Source organism: Coptis chinensis, chromosome 5 (assembly GCF_015680905.1).
Source record: "Coptis chinensis isolate HL-2020 chromosome 5, ASM1568090v1, whole genome shotgun sequence".
NCBI classification, from domain to species: Eukaryota; Viridiplantae; Streptophyta; class Magnoliopsida; order Ranunculales; family Ranunculaceae; genus Coptis; species Coptis chinensis.
In genome coordinates this window covers 80640911-80661004 of record NC_141460.1, presented here as the reverse complement: position 1 = coordinate 80661004, position 20094 = coordinate 80640911, and the positions used below count along the sequence as shown (strand labels likewise).

Genomic DNA, 20094 nt, shown 5'->3' with positions numbered 1-20094 from the left:
GGCCATGTCATTTGAGATTTGGATTTTGAAAAAAATAAAGTTATGTTTTTTGGGCTTTTTGACTAGTGAGTCGTTTGGGACTTAGTCCAAACGAGCTAGCTGGGTCGTTTAAGTTTGGGGTTTTCGAATCCAATTTTTTTGGGACCAATGACATACTAATAATAATTGTTTTTTTATAGATTTTTGAGACCAATGGCACAATTGTAATAATTTTTTTTTTGGAAGTATGCAAAACACAAATTGGGGTCCGGCAGTAACAAATCTATCTATCTATCTATCTATATATATATATAAAAGCTCGCACCTTACCTCTCTCCTCACCTTATGTCTTTATTTTCCAAACCGTGCATTCTCCTTGACTCCCCAAAAAAAGGCAACTCTATATATTAGTTATACCTCCCTAAATTTGTTATTTTCTCCTTAATTTATTATTTATTTTTAATCACCTCCCCAATAGGGTTAAAAATGGAAGTGAACAAAACACTAAACCACACCGAAACTATATTTCTTTTGGGTTTACTCCATCTCTTCCCTCTGTTCGTCTTCTCCGAAACCGAATATCCAATCTGAAAAGACGACTATCATACACCCCCTTTATGCCTCTGACTCGATCAATCTCCCACTTTTTTAAGAACTAGGTGATTGAAGAAGACACGGAGATGAAAGTTTCTTTCTTTGGCGAAAGCATGAATGCATATTTCATGACACTTAGATTATTGTAAAGCTATAATGGTGTTGATGTTGACAAATTTAAATGAAAAGACAACAAAATATCTTAGGAACCTTACTGTTCAACCAGTTCAGTTGTAAGTCTATGGTGGTATCATTTGTCGTGTCATCACTGGCGAGGCATCTCTGAAACTACTTAGTCCTCCTTGGCTTTTTACGAAAGTGACTGGATTGGGGTTGTGGCCTTACAAATACTCTGGGAGGCCCCTGTTCTTCTGCAAGGTTGCAGTGTCCTGGTTTGTCGTGTTTACTTCTTTTTTCCCATGAACTGTAACTGTATATAGTATCCAAACTTGGAGACTTGGAGTATTAAGATTTAAGAGTATACCTCGTTTTTCTTTATGCTTTATCTGTTTTGGTTGATAATCGATGATTGTGTAGTTCTGAGTTATTGCTATAGCATTTGCTTTAATTTCTTGTAGGATGAGTATACACCATTTGAATGTTTCTAAGTGAATTTTGCAGTGATTCGTGACTGGTGTAAAGGTGTTCCAATTTAAGGGAAGAACAACATCAAGCTTGATGATGGCAGTCTCATCTTTGAGGTCCTCACTGATCATGATGTGAGTTAAAGTTAGACCTTCACGTTCTCTTTTCTTTTCATACTTTTCATATTTGTAGTGTTTAATGTTAGATGTCTATCAGGTTGTGCAGAAGACGATAGGTCATTCTCCCAAAGAGGTGACCACTGCTCTCTCTTCCCCAGATGACATTATAGTCACTGGTATTAGGGAGACCTTGGAAGCAGTTCCAGTTTTTCTTAGTAAATTTTGAGGTAATTCTATTCGCTTGCAATGGATTTTATGCATTTTTTCCCCAAATATTAATATCCAAATTGAAAGGTCAGATATATGAGCATTACAACAAGCACGTATAGTCAATTTTGTGAAACACATCGCAGAAGGAAAAAATATATATATATCCTAATTTTGATTAATAACGAATTTAATGAATTATGAATATAAATTGGAACCTATCTTTGGGATCTTGACATATCTTTGAAGAATCTATTCCTTTTATTTTTATTTTTAACGAAAAAATATTCTATTTTTATAAAGGGGCCCTTTTTACAAAATTTAACATTTTGATTACATTACATCAGAAACAGTGCACATGTGCCATATTTTTATGATGTAGAGACTAGAAACACAAGAAACACCAAATGTGATGCTTTGCTAAACACTATTGCCAATATAAATAAAAAAAACGCATAGGGTTGTGCCCAGGGACGAACTGAGGATTCTCATTGAGGGTATTCAAGTTGACACGCAAATACAACGACGATGATAGTAATTTTTTTTAAAAATAGTTAATAATGAAAAAGAAATTTGAAAATTGCAGGTTGATTAAATTGTGAAAATGGAAAAAGATTTTGGTATAGCAAGTGGAGAGAACTGAGAACTATATTTTTGGAAAAGAATGATTTTTAGTTTTGTCTACTTAGTTACTTGGTAGAAGATTATACTTAGCCATCAGCCTTTATTATAGCCTTGTAGGTGAATATAAGCAAATGATCCTATTTTCATTTGGACATGTGAATCCATGGCTTTGTATGGCTTCAATCTCACGGTGATTAGCGATTATGAATGGGTACCTCCATCTTTTTAGGATTTCTACACAAGCCACAATCATTGATTTAACATTCTCCAATTAATAAAATATTTCTCTTCTTCTTCCAGTTTTTTCCTAAATGTGTATATTTAGTTAGAATCACATACTTTGAATAAATATGGTCAATGTTAAATGAATACCATTGGCCCTATCTTAAAATTGTTTTTTTTTTTTTTTTTTTTTTTTTTCCCCCGAAGTACTACTGATGAGTTATATTTGTGTTTGTGTTGTGATGATTTCTTTTGATGAGAAGGAAAAAGGGTTTGGGCTTATATGCAAATTCATGATGAGGAAGTTAAAAGTTAACAATAGAGGACTCTGTGGTATTGTTCAACCCCTTCATGGTGGACTCTTTGTAGGTACATTTCATTCCTATGAATTTAGCGTTTATATTTGTTTTGGTCATCTTCATTATAATTTTTTTTTTGACAAAATATGTTATGGCATGAGTAGTTGCTTTGCTTTAATCATTGTTCATTAGCAAGCTACTAGGGGGATGACAATTCTGGCTCTCTGAGGCTATCCATGTCACTAGGGGGATTACGAAAAAATAGGATACCCAAAATTGGAAATTTAACTTGGACAATTGTTGGAATCTCTAAGTGTATTTCGAAATACTTGTGAGTGTGTGCAAAGTGGAGGAGATGAACCATATGTGTTCTCTCCACTTTAGTGCATAGTAGATAGTCCCACATTGGTTATCCACCACATCGGGTAGGGTTAGGGGCACTGGGCTTGGGCTTCTTGTTGTGGGTAGTGGTTTGACAATACCCTAAACTTGTTTTGACTTTTTTCTTGAGTAGCAAGTTTTAGTGTTGTTATTAGGAGTTGGTCTCTCTTCCTCCTAACCTCTATAAATAGAATTTGTGAGTCCATAGAGAAAAGAGACTTGATCGTAAACTCAACTCGAGAGAAACAGAAAACTAAAACCAGTCCTTTTCTTCTTTCTTCTTCGTCGGCCCCGAGAAAAAGAGTTATATTCTTCGTTTCTAGAGGGTAGTGCGTTTTAGTGCAAAGTCAGTCAGTCGTTAACCATTGAATCTGTGAGGAAGGCGCCCTTTGTTGCCTTTTCGCACCATTGGAAGGGCGAAATCTTTCCTTAAGGGCTGACCCTAATCCAGCGCTTTGGTTATTCCGGTTACTCTTGTCCTTGTTTCTTTTATTGTTATCGTTTCTTCGTTTCTCTACTTTGGTTCTTTGTGTTCATACAACTATTCTAACAATCTTAAGGAAAGATTTTTTAGTAGAACAAAGGAGAGTGCTTTTAATCGACAATCAAAAGATAAGTCTTTTACTTTGAGTTATTGTTTGTGTTATTGGGTTATGACTTTAGAAATTTTTCTAATAATTTCGTTTTTGATAGGAAACCAATTAAAGATTGAATATTTATTGATCTTTTGTGGTTTATCAAACCCTATATGGTTGTAGACTTTTCTCCTACGTTTGTGGGAGTCAAATATGAGATTTCTATCAAGAAAAACGTCAAAGTTCGTCTTTTTTGACATTTGCGTCCACTCGTTACGAAAACTGCTATAACTTTCAGCTCGAGCTCGGTTTTGCAATCCGCTTCTTGTGTTGGATAGCTGATTCAAAGAGATTTCCAGTGGTATAAGGCTTGATACCCAATTCGTCCTGAGCTGGTTCAGAATTACAGTTCTTTTGAACTGTTTTTTCTAGAAAGAGGAAAATATGGTAATCCGATTTTTCAATCGGTTAGGTATCATATTCTTTCACTCATTACAATTCTTTTGGTTTGATTATATGGTGATATTCTTGCCTTGAGTTGCATGCTAGTTTTCTTAGGAGGAAAATCCCTAAGCTTAAATTTCTTTAATAACCTAGTCAACAAATTATACGTGTTTATCACTGAGGAATTAATTGATTTGACTAGAAGTAGTTTGATATTAATTTTCTTTGTACATATGTAGATGTATATAGATGGTCTAAGAGAGACCTTAAGATAGTTAATATCAACCACACTCAAATCTTGGATAGTAATTATAATGTATTCAATGCATAATTGCTTACCTTTATTAGTTGAGCGTGTTGTTAGGCGATGGTTATAATTATCTTGTTGTGAAAATACATGTTAGATGAAGTAACTTGTAGCTTATATCTAATATAGCATATGTTAAAGTTGTGTAGCATGCTAATTTTGGATATTAATCATCGTGGGTTTGCTTTGAACTTTATGATAGTTTATTAGTAATTTTTGCTAGTTGAAGACATTAATGGGTTGAGCCATTAGATGTTGTGGTAGTACTTGAGGTCTTGTTAATAGGGTATCCTATCTTGCTTGAGCTCATGTAAAAAGAGGAGGTGAAGTCCTCAGTTGTTTTGCATATTCAGTGGCTAGATTTGCTTAAATATCGTATACTTTTTGTTGTGAGGGGTATAGTTAAAGTTTACTTTTCCTGAACCTATGATATGATATTTACCATGTTTGGCATGAATGCATTATTTAACATTGATATGAAGTTTAACCATGTCATATATTATTAAGTAATGAGTATCGTTGTCTACGAGAGGAAACAATATGGGAAACAATCATATCCTCCTAAACCTAATTTAGTCAAGGAGATGTAAGGTTATGGATTGTCTTCTTAGACAATATCCTCCAGTGACTATTTTAGACAAGGAGATGTAACGCTTGTGGATTGTCTTATTAGGCATTATCCTCCTATGACTATGGATAAATAGCTAAGGTGATGTACAAGTGCGTGGATTGTCTCCTTATGATAGTTGGAATGTTGAATGATGAAAAGAAGGATGATAATGATATTATCTCGGGTAAAACCCTTTTCATCTGATTCTTCAATTCTTTAAGATTCATTAGAATCTTTTGTGGATTTCCTTTCATATAGATAACATGAACATAATATGACTATGTTTAATATGATCCAGAATCATAAACTTGAGTAAAGTATATTCTTGTCATAAGAGTGCGTTTTATTGTTGTTGTTTCTTTTAGTGTTTGTAGCGGTATAATGTGTTTTGCATGTAAGGTTGAGTAACCATTGAACTGTGGGGGGTGGTGATCCATATGCATAATACTGTTTTACCATAGTTCATCTCACAAGATAATTGGAAAGACACTGAACTACAAAGTATGGAAAGGTCTTGGGCCTATCCAAAAATGCTTCAAAATGTGGGGGGTGTCTTGCCAAGACTATTGTGAATGAATCTAAAAGAAGTCTTTTTGAGATCTAGAATTATCTAGTAGATGTTCATTGGTGAAACTCATAATAGTGATGTTTGTTTTCAGTTGTCATGAGTGATAACAATTTTGTAGATACCACACTATTATTGAATGTCTTATATGCTAATTTTATTTGAGGTTGTGCTTTATGAGAAATTGGCATAATGAACTACATAAGATAATCCCATTATTTCTCGCACAAGAAATTTGGAAGACTATCAATGAGTATTTCCACCATTCACGGTGATGATGTTTATATGTTTCTTGAGGAAGATTCATTAACCTATAAGGAAGTTGTTGCGCATGAGAAGTGTCCTTTTTGAAGGATACAACTCCTCTAAACCGGACTCTTGATTTATTGGGGGATCTATAGGTTGAATTGGATCTTCAAAAGAAAACTAAAAGCGTGATAGTTGTATTGCAAAATACAATGCTAATAATAATAGCCAAGGGGTTTCAATCGAGACAACAAGATTTATACTATTTTGAAACCTTGCTCATATAACTAGAATTTCTTCTACGAATTCTAAAGACTCTAGTTGAGTAGTTGTCGGAACTACAATACCAAGTAGTACCGGTGATGAGTGAAGATATACAATTTAGTTAAATCTTTGTATGAGTTGATTGGCCGCCTATAAATGGCATGAGCAATTCAACAACATATTAGTGTCATATGGATGTCAAAGCACCGTTGTTGATAAAAAAAATGTGTACTTTCTTTTTAGAGCAAAGCAAGACATATGTGTTAATCTCTCTTTGTTTAGATGATTTAATATCATGAGTGCTAGCATTGAGAATGTGTATGAGGCAGAGAAATTCTATTGAAAACACATCATAAACCGTCATTGAAAATGATAGTTTATTATGTTGTTAAACTCATTTTCAGAATCGCTATATTCGGTTGTCAAGATGTTGACGTTTGAATATGGTTGAAGGCCAAAATGCACCTTTAAACCGCCCGGATGGTATAGGGAATTTCGCACTTCTGAATTGAATGACCGTGAATATAGGAATTAAAACTCATGTTGGTCTCATTATATTGTTATAGCACTTAGTAGAAATATTTTTCATTGAAAAGTATGGATATTATGATAGTAAGCATGTGTTAACACCTTTTGTGGCAAATATCCATCTTATGAAAAATAATCTCATTGTGTTTTCTCATACTAAATAAGTCAATATCATTGGTAGCCAATTGTACTTGATGGATAATGTATGTGAGACATGACATTGCCTACATTAATGGCATCTACCGGTGATAACCCATTGTGTCCTTATAAGGAACTTTGATGTATATTGTCGATTATCCAAGTATTATAGCAGAGCCATTGATTATGGATCGATATTTAGTAGATTTCCATCATTGTTAGAAGGGTAATATGTTATAAACTGGATCCAAAGAATGTTTATGTGTTTACCTTTGGTGGAAATTGAGTGTCTTGGATATCATCCAAGCTAATCGCCTTTAGAAAAGGCATGTGATGATCTTTGAGTGGGTTAGCAACCTCTTGGCAAATCTTCCCATTGGCTCTAAAACCTCGATGTGTATATATGCTTTCAAATCCGTCTCATTCAATAGCTAAGACATGTTAACTTATGTGCAAATGGGAAAAGAATACATGTAAGTTGAGATATAACTTAATCAAGCGGTTGCTAGAGATTATGTTAGGTTGGACTTAGTTTGGCCACATGTCTAACCGCACCACTTCTTTGGAGGCAAGTGGTTATCGTCGAGGGGATGGGACTTTTGCCTTAGATAGAGGGCTTATTGACGGCGACGAACCCCACCTATGTGATTGGAGATCCCATGAAGTAGGTTCAAAGGGAAAAACAAGTCACCTCGCCGCCTGGTATGCTATTGTCTTCTTTTTGACGCCCCACCCTATGACTAGATAGCATTATTGTATACTTTGTATAACTTGAATAGCAATGAGAAAAGGATGAGTTATTTTACTCTTAATGGAATCCATAGTCCATTATTTTTATGAGATAGTGTATTTTTTCGCTATGTACACTTGATGGATATCCACCTACGTGAATGTAGAACTGGGTCGGTTCTTATGAGTATTCAGCAAATATTTAGAGTATTCACATAACACGGGAGGAGAAGGGGCGAAGCCAAAACCATGAAACGGGCATATAATGAAAAAGCGATGTGGGTGCATGTCCTCTATTTTACTGAGGAATGTTGGTTCAAAGATTTTTAATCCCACCACTTTCACGTATTATAAGACATGTTACCACGATGGTAGTTCAAGCCCGAAAAGCACCATTATCTTATGCATTTTTTTCGATTCTCTCGGCATTTAAATTCTTCCTTTTCTTTTGTAATATCCTATTCCAAAATAGTGGGGGACTATTAGTATTTTGAAATAGTGGGGGATTGTTGGAATCTCTAAGTGTATTTGAAATACTTGTGAGTGTGCAAAGTGGAGGAGATGAACCATATGTGTTCTCTCCACTTTAGTGCATAGTAGATAGTCCATTGGTTATCCACCACATCGGGTGGGGTTAGGGCTGGGCTTGGCTTCTTGTTGTGGGTAGTGGTTTGACGATACCACAAACTTGTTTGACTTTTTCGCAAGTTTTCGGTGTTATTAGGAGTTGGTCTCTCTTCATCCTAACCTCTATAAAATAGATCGTGAGTCCATAGAAAAAGACTTGATCGAAGCTTCGGCTTCGAGAGAAAGCCGAAAACTAAAACCGATCCTTTTCTTCTTCTCTTCTTCACATCGGCCGCCAGAGAGAGTTATATTCTTCGTTACAGAGGGTAGTACGTTCTAGTGCAAAGTCGTTGCTTAATTAAACCATTGAATCTGTGAGGGAAGGCGCCCTTTGTTGCCTTTACGCACCATTGGAAGGCGAAATCTTTCCTTAAGGGATGACCTAATCGCGCCTTGGTTATTCCGATTACTTATCCCTTTGTTTCTTTATTGCTCGTTTGTTCATACGTTTACACTTTGGTTCTTTGGTTCATACAACTATTCATTGTTAGAATAGTTGTATGAACACGCGAAAACTAAAGTAAACGCGAACGAAAGCAATGAAGAAACAAGGGCGGCGAAGAAGCGGGAATAACCAAGGCGCGGATTCGTCGCCCTAAGGAAAGATTTCGCCTTCCAATGGCGTAAAGGCAACAAGCATGCCTTTCCTCACAGATTCAATGGTTAACGGTTAACACCGACTTTGCACGAGAACGTGCTACCCTCTAGAACAAAGAATATAACTCTCTCCTCGGGCGGCCGATGGAAGAAGAGAGAAGAAGAAAAGGGTTTGAGTTTTGAGTTTCTCCGAAGCTTCTCCGAATCGAAGCTTCGATCAAGTCTATTCTCTATGGACTCACGCCCCATTTATAGAGGTTAGAGAAAAGAGACCAACTCCTAATAGAACATCTTGAAAACTTGCCGCTCAAGAAAAAAGGCAAAACAAGTTTAGGCTATCGGGTCTAACCACTACCCACAAAAGCATAGCCCAAGCCCAAACCCTACCCGATGTGGTGGATAACCAATGTGGACTATCTACTATGCACTAAAAGGGCGAGAATACCATTTGTTCATCTCCTCCACTTTTGCACACACACACACTAGTATTTAGAAATACACAAGAGATTCCAACAATCCCCACTATTTCAAAATACTAATAGTCTCCCACTATTTTGGAATAGGATATTACAAAAGAAATGGGTTAACGAAATGCCGAGAGAATCGAAAAACAATGCATAAGATCTCGGGTGTTTTACTTGCCCGATAACCATATGGTAACATGTCTTATAATACGCGGAAAGTGGTGGATTAAAAAATCTTTGAACCAACATTCCTTTGTAGTAAAATAGAGGACATGCACCGCGATCTCTTTCATTATATTATATGCGCTATTATTTTCTTTTTTGGCCCTTGCGTTATGTGTTATGTGAATGCTCGGACGTCTTTTCTATAGTCAATTGTTTATTTGTGAAGAAATTATAAGTAGCCATCGTGCACAATTGCACCTGCTTTTTTTTAGGGCTAACGGGGACAATGATATTACCCTGAAGATATTGTGTTGTGGAATTTGTCATTCTGACCTTCACTCCATTAAGAATGAATGGGGCAGCATATCCTATTATCCCTGGGTAATCCGACATTTTCTAAGATTTCAATATACAATCACAAGTGATCGCGATATAAGCAGAGAAGCACTCACAACTCACAAGTCACAATCACCACCAGCACATCATAATAAAAAATTTATTTGGTGTAGGCATGAGATTGTTGGTATAGTGACTAAAGTTAGAAGCAACGTAACAAAATGTAAAATAGGTGATAAAGCCGGTGTAGGGTATATGGTTGGAAGCGGAGAAGCACTCACAACTCACAAGTCACAATCACCACCAACACATCATAATAAAAAATTTATTTGGTGTAGGCATGAGATTGTTGGTATAGTGACTAAAGTTGGAAGCAACGTAACAAAATGTAAAATAGGTGATAAAGCCGGTGTAGGGTGCATGGTTGGATCCTGCCGCTCCTATGATAGCTGCGCCTAGGACTTAGAGAATTCCTACACCAAGATAATACTTACCTACAATTCTCCTGACCACGATGGAACTAGAACTTATGGTGGATATTCCGATATGGTAGTAGTTGATGAACACTTTCTGATTAACTTTCCAGACAACATTCCCTTGGATGGAGCAGCTCCATTGTTGTTGTGTGCTGGGATTGTTGTTTATAGTCCAATGAAGTACTTTGGACTTAGCAAGCCTGGCATGCATTTGGGTGTGGTGGGGCTTGGTGGGTTGGGTCATGTTGCTGTTAAATTTGCCAAGGCTTTTGGACTTAAGGTTACAGTGATCAGCACTTCACTGAGCAAGAAACAAGAAGCAATTGAACATCTTGGTGCTGATGACTTTTTGGTCAATTGCAGGTAAACAAATGCTTATGATTCTAAGTTCTAACTAGAGGGGTGCACCAAAAATATGGCTACCAAAATTAAAAGCCTTAGTTGATCTCATCGCCCAAGTCAAAACTGCCAAACAAGAGACCTAATTTGCTCTGTCATTAAAAATGATAAATTAATTATTTTTGTTGTTCATTACTTCATTATATTGATGATCTTACATATAATGCTCTGATGATCGATATTGTTGGTATATTATTAGGCCACCATTGGTACCTTGGATGGTATTATAGACACCGTTTCTGTTGTTCACCATCTAATGCCCTTGATCGGTCTATTGAAGAATCATGGGAAGTTGGTTATGGTTGGGGCTCCTGAAAAACTTTGGAGCTACCAGTTTTCCCATTGTTTATGGTAAGTGCAAGCTAAATGTGTTAGCCAAATTGTTATGGACACTGTTTGAGCTCAAAGAACAAATTAAAAATTAGATGTTTAAAAGTTATATGATAGTGTTTGTTGTTTTGTAGGGAGGAAGCTTATAGCTAGAAGTGGCATTGGTGGGATTCAAGAGACACAAGAGATGATAAATTTTGATGCAAAGCACAATATAACAACATATATAGAGGTCATTCCAATAGACTGTGAACACTGCTATGGAACGACTTGCCAAAGGCAATGTTAGATACTGATTTGTCATTGATGTGGCGAACACACTCAAATCTTCGTAGACAAATGGATGGCTACTTTAATACTACTTGACATAAGGTAAGAATTGTTCCAACTACGCTGATTTATTTATGTTTGGAAAACCTTAAGATGCTTCTTTTCAAACTTCATATTATGACTCTGAATTGCTGAATTGCGTTGTCTCTTAATTATTAGACTCTCCAATTGTTCTTTTGTGAAGAAATCTTGGATGGTTATTTTGCATATATATATACCACATTCACTATTCTTCGAATAGCCAGGATCCATATATCAAAAGAATAGAACCAATGCACCATAATACAACGTCGCCTCAAACACAAAAGATGGGAGATTTACCTACCTAGACTTCTTTAGACATAATCACTATTTTGCTTCTTACCTATCGGCTATAACTTTAGTGATAAACTTTATGACACTCAATTACTATGTAGTATGAATAATGTATCGCTCCAAGAGAATAACATACCTACAATTTTTTATACGACTACACATTTGGACAAGATAAATGGTGTTAGTGCATCACGAGCGGTACTCTCATACAGTTGATCATGATGACCTCATTTCCATACATTACATGTAGATAATATAATGCATGTCTGGGAAACGTTAGTATGCAAATTTGATTTTGGATGATATGCTTCAGTTGTGTACAAAGTTGGCTTTGACGTCTTGGTATGCAAATATTGTTGTCTTTCTTTTGCAAGTGTAGAAACTAATTATTTAGTAGTATAGATGCATCATCCATGTGCGGAAGCTTTTGTTAATACTTCTCATGTACCATTTGTCAGCACACCATGTTGTTACTTTCCGATCACATCACCTCAAATTTTAAACAATCCAATATAATTGGAAGAAGCAAACAAGTAGTTCACCAACTAATGAAGACTTTGAGTCGGTCAAGAATGCGTTGATTACGTTAGCATGGTATAGTTATGAACTTCTTGGAATTGCGGCATCTTTTTTCAGGTCACCCGCATCAAATGTTGAAGTCCAAGATAGAGTGCGTGAGCTGCCGGTAGAGATAGGTCTTATGTAGTTGATTGTGCCCAAGTCATGGAAAGCAGTAAGGAGGACTTTGAGCGGTCTTATTTCTTTCCAGGTTTGATAACTCTGAATTGTGTCCATAAGTTTGTCTTACAGTTTATTCAGTTACATGCATTAATATCAGTTTCTCAGTATACATAATTAGAATTTGTCTGTGACACATTTATGCGTTCGACATCTCAAACACTTTTGTACAAGACTACCGTTTGTACAAGACTACAAACATAAGAGATGAGTTAATTTGTCTATCGTGGTTTAGTAATGGAGTAAACAGAGGAGGACTATGTTGTTTTCCATTAGGGATGAATTTAAGTAGATGGTGGTGGGAAGTAAACAATTAGTAAATAAATGAAAATTTAACAATAGATTTTTGCTCATTTTGGAGGTGAATATACCTTTATTTTAGATTATGGGATATTTTTTAGTGTTACTTTTTCTTGAATAATCAGTGTCGATTGTTGCCACTGCAAGTTATTGGTATTCATTTGCTGATATTAATTATTGATGTGGTAAACTAATTTGTAACAGAACAGAGGTTGTCTTGGATGTTGTACTAAGGCAACACCAGTTATCGTCGTTGACAAGCTATCAAAAGGGTTGAAAATTTAAGCTTGGACAATGAAAAAACCTAGCATATCAGAAGATATTTGGAGCACAAGCACCTGTGAGATGAATACCAGTGCAATTCAGTCTCAGAAAAGTGTTTCTTCTATGAGCACATCTAATCGAACCCTTGAAGCCCATTATGGGCTTGGTAGCACAAACAGCCCTCCTGAGTTTGTAAATCATGGTAAGTATAAAAGTTATCAATGATCACTCTGTTGTTTAGTTCCATTTTTTAATTATGTATTTAGTTTCTTTCTATCACATAGTTGTTTACCTTCGAAATCTTCTACAGGTTGATTACATCAAATGTTTTGAAGTCCTCATGGCTCAAATGTAGCTTTGAACACTACTTTACTTCGTAGAGCAGAAGATATTTCTCAATCAAAGGTATATCTCAAGTGATACGTACAAGGACTAGCATTGTTGTGCATTTGGCTACATGTTACCTACCTAACATTTCAAGCAAGTCGGTTTTACAGTCAGGTTGTCAGTGATTGAACATGCATGTAGTAGTACTTTAGTCCATGTATAAGTTTCTTTTTTTGATAGTGTATCATTGCGACAGTATGTGACCTATTATTTATCTAAAAATAAATAAAAATCGTGTTTGTTCAACTATTAGTTATTTGAGAAAGTGTGGATTAGATAGTTTATTAATATATTGGCCTTAAATTAACAGACCCCGTCATAACTTTTATTTCTATCGTCTTCTCCACCTCTCCTTCTGGAGGCAGATGCATAAAGTTATTATAAAAAACTGGATACTGCTGCATGGAGGCGATTATGCCGACTAAAGATGTTGTGATCACAGTGAAAATCATAGAAAAACCACCCATTTTGACAAAGAAAAAGAAATATTACTAAATCTCACCGTGCACTATGACTCAAATTTTGTGGCCGAAGAATGCTTCTACAGTGGAAATTGATGAGTGATATCTCAACAATTCAGGTAGCAATATCGTATTGGCATAGTTATATCATAAAGTATTAGTTGCTTCTACACAACTAATACTCTAAACATATCTAATGTCATTAATTATATTCTTAGCATTCAATTACACTTATTTAAAAAAACATGAAACTTAGTATTATATTAATTATATTATTAGTTATAGTTTTTAATATTATTTTATTTTTAATATTATTAGTTATAGTTTTTAATATTAATTTTAATTCAGGGCGTTGTTTCCAACCTTTGGATTTTATAGAAACAATATCGGTGTGTCCTTACTGTGATGCCATTGTTTGGTATGAAGAAAGGAATGACCGAACGAAAAATCCTAAAGTTAGAAATCTTTGATGATCCCACATAGTGAATCATGAATAATTTTTAGTTTTATTTTTATTTTATGTCATGTATATAGCTTTTCTTTTCAAACAATGATTTCTAATATCAATATCTAAAATGTCTGTGTTTTTTACTTAAACACCGGTAAAAGAAAAGTTTTTTTTTTCCCCAATATTTTGATTTTATTATATGCTTGCTTAAGCTTGATCTTTTGTGATTATCCAAGTGCACAAGTTTGAAATATTGCTGACATTTATGTTGCTGCTAAACTAAAGCCCATGTATTCAGTGTATAATCTCACTTGATGAATACGTAGCCTCTTTGCTAACCCAGTTATATATATATATATATATTAGTTTTTCAAACAATAATTTCTAATATCAATATCTAAAATGTCTGTGTTTTTTACTTAAACACCGGTAAAATAAAATGGTTTTTTTTTCCAACAAAGAAAGGGGTTGTTTGTTGTTGAGCTATCCTTAAGTAATTTTTCTGTTTCTCTGAATGTTACCGCACACGCTCACATTAAACATGTAAAAATATTTTGTGTAGTGTGTTTTGCGCATAACTGTGTTTGTGTATTTCATTAGTTCACTTTCACTGCTAGGTATTGTGTTCTTAAGATTTTGCTCTATTGTCTATAAACTGTAACAACACTTCTATATACAACAACCCATTCCATTTGCTAGCTACCATGACCATGCGAAGCTTTTTTGTACTTCGGCAAAACTGCTTACAAGTCACAACCATGTATTCTTATTCTATTTTCATGCCTCTTATGTTTTTCTTTTTCAATTTCTCATAAATTTTATTGTTTGAAACAGTAATTGAACAACTGTTTAGCGCGTCTTTAGAATTCTTTGGTAGGGTCACATAACATTATTCGAGTACAGATAGTTGATCCCTTATGGAGAAAGTTCGTATAGTATACCATACATTACCATAGATAGAGTTCTTTATGCTAATGATTATTTCTAGCTTCAGTTTAACTTTCCTGAGCATTACATCACACATCACATTAAACATGTTTCCACAATATTTATGTGTGTTGTGTTTTGCACATTATTGGAATTACGAGAAAACCATTGACGAAATCAAATGGTTTCCTATATGTCTTAGCAAAGAAGAAACTCATATTTCTAAAACCCTTCATTGTCTCCATTAAAACCTCAATCACTCTCCAAGATCACAATAGCAATGTTCTCTAAAAATCAATTTCACTTTGATCTCAAAATTCAAGTTCGCTCTCATTGTCCTCCGACAATTAATTAAAGATTGTCTTCTCATGTTAATAGTCAGTATGTAATATTTTGGAAATTGTCTATGAGGAATTTTGATTTAGTACGCATGGGTCAGTTTACATATATTATGAATAATTGATAATTACTGCAATGAGTTTGATGTTATATGTTTCAATAATAATCATTTTTCTCTTTAAATATCTTTGCAGGTCTTCCTATTTGAAATATTGTTTTAATAGATAGGATTACAAGTTATTCAATTCTCTCTATTTTGCAGTCTTACCAAACAATTTGTTGTTCATGTTTTAGGTTATGTGCTTCTAAGAGGAACAATGTTGACTAGAACCAGTCATACATGCATGCTGAATTGTCCATGGAATGTGCTCACTGAATGAGTTTCAAGAAAGTTCTCAAAGATTCTTGAGGGCAGACCACTACATTACTATTCTAATCTTGGTAATAGTAGAGGTACCTTATCTGTTCATTGAACACATTCAATTCTTTTGCTACATTGTCTATTTTTTATTTTTTGTTTTCTGTCTTTTTCATTTTTCATTGTTAATTCTTTTTGTAAGTCAGTCATAAAAATGTAACTGATATGAAATACACCTATATGGATTTAACTGTTTGTTGGATTAATACCAATGTAGTACACATTGATTAGAAATAAATCAAATACTTATTCGTTCAATAAATTTTTTGGGACATATTGGCTTAAAAGAATGGTTTCTCGAAAGTTAGTAAATAGTTAGATCGAGTGCTTATCTTTAAGCATTAATAACAATTATTTATCTTTTATTAGAATTTTACCATCTAACTTGAGCATTCATAACCCACTGTTCAATGAGAAATATACATTAAGTGAAAATACCAAATTAACTTCACATTATCACGTATCCATTATGAAGGATCATAAGCATGTTTGTCTCTAAAGTATGTTTTTTGCCTTCTTAGCTCAATGGTAGAGCGTGTGGTTTTAATCACGTGGTCGTGGGTTCAATCCCCACAAATGGCGCAATTTTCATGAGTTTGTACTGATAATAAAAGACAATATAAAATATTGCTTCTATGTCCTACTTGAGTGCCTTTTCTAACCATTCAGACAAAACCGGTAATTAATTTTTTTATTAGCATCTTGATTACCTAGATGCACACAAATCTTCTTTCTATGACGGATTTATGGATTTATGCATCTTTTTTCCTTTTATGGTTGCACCTAATGGGCTTTATGCTGTATGACAAGGCTATGCTTGCACTAATATATTATTTCATTGTGTGTGAGATATATCTATCAGAAATTTAAGGGTTGGAAATTGATTGATGAAAGATTGAACCCTTACATTAAAACCAATTGTGGCTTCTCATATATGAAAATCTTATTTTAATATGTCGTTTACAAGTATAAGTAGAAGCAAAGAGGTATAATTAATTGTTTTCTTTAGTGGGTCCAAATGTTGTAGTTATTGAGGTTAAAAGCAGCAAGTGTTATAAGAAAATGTCAGCGGAGCTCCTTCGTGCCAGTCTTCCCCACACTGATGACCAACAACGCAAGTTTTTACTTTTTAACGGATTTTGCTCAGCGCTTTATGTTTGTAACTTTGTTTAATATCCATAACAAATTATTGGCAATGGGAACTTTGATCAATTAATTTATTATATAAGTTTCAATATAGTTTGGAAGTAAGATTTTTTATACATAATAATATATATAGGTGCTAGCAATTAAAAATGTTAGGTAAAAATGTACACTAAGTGTCTAAGTCACTAACTATATTCCATACCTGGTGGTTTTTCACATAGAGCTTTTTCCTTGCTTATCCTGTGATAATTAAAGAGATCTATGCTTAAATTGTTTAGGTTATAGACCGTTTGTGGTGGCGTGCATTGATGCAAGATGAAAAGGCTGAAGCAAGCTGAGGTAATCTTGAGATTTTACTTCAAATATAGTTTTTCGATCTATGCCGTTAAGACAAAATTATATTGAAAAGTGGTACATTTATCCACCTCAAAGTTAAGTATTGGGTTTGTTTTTAATTTACAAAGGTAATGAACTAATGATATTGGTTTATGAATGGAATTCATCGTTGAATGTGTGCACGGAATTTTGTTACAAATATGATAAATATTTAGGCTACTATTAGATTTTAAGTGTAAAAGTTGAAGCCTTGGATTTCACCTACATGAGCTAAAAGTGGAAGGTGACAAGATGGTAGTACTGTAGGAATACCACTTAAACTTCTGATAAGTTGTTATGCAAATGCTGACTCTAAAGAAAGCATATGTTTGGTTGACATTCATGTATATCTCACCAATCATAAGAAATATACCACCACGAATGGACAATGAGAGCTTATTAAGTTATTAGCAACACCATTCAATCAAAGGGAACCACACATCCCTATATTGTTTCTTGACTTTGTGGAATGTGTGTCTGTTGTTCAAGAAAATGATATACCTATTAAGCTACAAAACTTGGGGGGTATTTATAGGATTAGGAAGGCCACTGTTGGTTCTACTCGACTTCTATGTTTTTTTTTTCATCTATCAAATGTTATGTGCAAGATAAGATTACTGCTTCTTTTATACTAAGTTGTGTACTATATGGTGTGGTGAATATATTAATGGATTTTTTTAGTTGACAGGTATGTGTAAATAGTTTTGTCGAGTATGTGTATGCTTGAGGTATTAAATGTTATTATGAAAGTTGATTTTTATAAAATCTCTATCAAGGATTAATGTCCGAGAGACCTAACTAAGTAGAAATATGGTGATGTTAATACCCAAGGGGAGGAAATGTTTTAGAATTACAATCTTTCTTTCAGATGCATGAAATGAGAGTACAAATCTTCATAACCTAATACATGTTTCCTTTAAAATATTTAGATTTGAAAGAATTAGCAATGCTACTCGAGAACTCATTTTTCGGCTGGATTATATATTATGACACCAAAGTAGTTTTTTATCTTGATGTACAATGCTGCTACTGCTATTTAGAACATGTAGGACTGAACCTCAACCGCTTTTCGAACTCGGTAAGAGAAATTGTAACAGAGTTTTTGTTTTGTTTTGTTCTAAGGGTTGTTCAGTTTATGACTGAAATTGCTTGATTAATGTTTGCCTCTTCGTAGTCTTTTTAAAGTTTCATTTGCGAGAATGTAGGGTGAACATATATTCATAAAAGGTTGCTAGCCTTATAAATGTGAGTTTGGTTGCAGATTGATATTTAAAGGGTTGTCGTTCAACTCGATACATGTCACACCAGTTGAGAAATCTCCAGGCTAACCTTGGCACAATGAGCGTAATCTTTACAGGTTTTGTAATCCCTTTCGATCAATTACATCTACTTTGTTATAATATTACTTGGTATCCTCTATGCTAAGTTGACAGTGTAAAACTATGGTTATTCTTCTTTTAGGCATATTTTCAGTAGATAGTTGTTGTTTTCCCTTTTAGGCATTTTGTTTAGGAGGAATGTATTAGTGTCACAAATTCAGGGGAATATGATGTGGTGCATATCCATATAATAGCACAATTATCCACTAAAGGAAATTAAAGATCGCCACAATGATCTTTATTCTAGCATTTGATTAGTACAATCTGGTATTAATTAGATTGATGTGGTGCATATCCATATAATATCACAATTATCCACTAAAGGAAATTAAAGATCGCCACAATGTTCTTTATTCTAGCATTTGATTAGTACAATCTGATATTAATTAGATTGATAAGATCCTATCAAACCAAACCTCATGAAAGCCACCTAAACATGCCATAGTATAAACATACTCATATATTGCAGTTCCACTTTTAGGAGATTGTGGTTGTGTTGCCATATTATATATGTCTGGTATGGAAAGGTTTGTCTTAGTGTACAATACTTGCTTTCTTTTTTCTATGTCATTTGTTTTAAGAATAGCAGCCAACGTCCTTTACTAAAGTCTAATATTATGGAAATTTGACAGACGTAGTGTGATGTGATATAATTAGGCTGTAGGCCATTACTTTTTTTTTCCCTAAAATGTGCTACTTAAGTCTAGAAGACTAAAACTACATACTCATGCATGCTCAACACAAAACTTACTACGTTAGTGCTAGGATTAAATATTTCACCACATTAAGATGCACCAAGGGCTACATGCTCTGCTCAAAATTACATAACAATTTATTCATTATGCACTTATGCCAATCTACTAATATTAAACATATCTTTATCAATATCATTGCATACAAGGATAAAGACATGGGGTTTGGAAAAATTACTAATGTTATATACTTATATGTTATATGACTATCAGTATAAAACTATAAGATTTTCTAAAACTACGAGGTTTCGCCCCCTACAAAAGCTTTTGAAAAACAATGTACTACTACGCCCTCACACACTCTCGCCTCCCCTTTGATTGCATATCATGTGTTAGTTTTTGGTAAGGGTCCACTTTGGGTTTTGCCTTGAATGGTAAGGAAGCATTAGTAAGTTTGTTGTCTATCTTTATGTTCTTTTGATACTCAGATTTCCCATTATGTTCAGCTAATTGCTCAAATGAAGCATGGTTGAGAATACTAAATTTGGTAGTCGTGCAATATGAATTTTAAAACTGACAGAACAGACTCTAGGGATGCAAAGATAGCGGCAGATCACGTGGCTACATTCGAGGGGCACAACGGATTACAACTATTTATGGTTCTACAAGTGCCAAACTATGAAGGATTAATGCATAAAACAATTGTGTGGTATACCATAGAGGATGATTAGACTATGCAGATGGTGTTTAATTGTTTAAAAAAAA

The 20094-nt window shown here is 34.4% G+C and overlaps 1 protein-coding gene across 5 annotated transcripts; it reads left to right on the top strand.

Annotated features, from left to right (window-relative positions):
* Positions 1-485: 485 nt before the first annotated feature.
* Positions 486-13390, top strand: LOC147499218 (putative mannitol dehydrogenase). 5 transcript variants are annotated; one of them, XM_086561002.1, is made up of 10 exons: positions 486-1292; positions 1375-1504; positions 2594-2699; positions 9542-9650; positions 10192-10444; positions 10761-10831; positions 10945-11182; positions 12092-12224; positions 12698-12959; positions 13068-13390. In XM_086561002.1, exons 4-7 carry the CDS (start codon positions 9623-9625, stop codon positions 11097-11099), a joined length of 507 nt encoding a protein of 168 aa, XP_086417128.1. In that variant the 5' UTR covers positions 486-1292; positions 1375-1504; positions 2594-2699; positions 9542-9622; the 3' UTR covers positions 11100-11182; positions 12092-12224; positions 12698-12959; positions 13068-13390. The 5 variants fall into 5 exon arrangements, 4 of the variants coding, with proteins under 4 accessions (XP_086417128.1, XP_086417126.1, XP_086417127.1 ...); XM_086561000.1 differs by lacking the exon at positions 9542-9650; XM_086561001.1 differs by having other exon boundaries at positions 487-1292; positions 9542-10444.
* Positions 13391-20094: the final 6704 nt, after the last annotated feature.

Excerpts from the sequence above, each read along its gene's own strand:
- LOC147499218 (XM_086561000.1), top strand. The coding sequence starts at position 2,624 with ATGATGAGGAAGTTAAAAGTTAACAATAGAGGACTCTGTGGTATTGTT. Across the intron at positions 2,700-10,191 it reads TCATGGTGGACTCTTTGTAG|ACAACATTCCCTTGGATGGA; the intron begins GTACATTTCATT and ends TTAACTTTCCAG. Across the intron at positions 10,445-10,760 it reads GACTTTTTGGTCAATTGCAG|AATCATGGGAAGTTGGTTAT; the intron begins GTAAACAAATGC and ends GGTCTATTGAAG.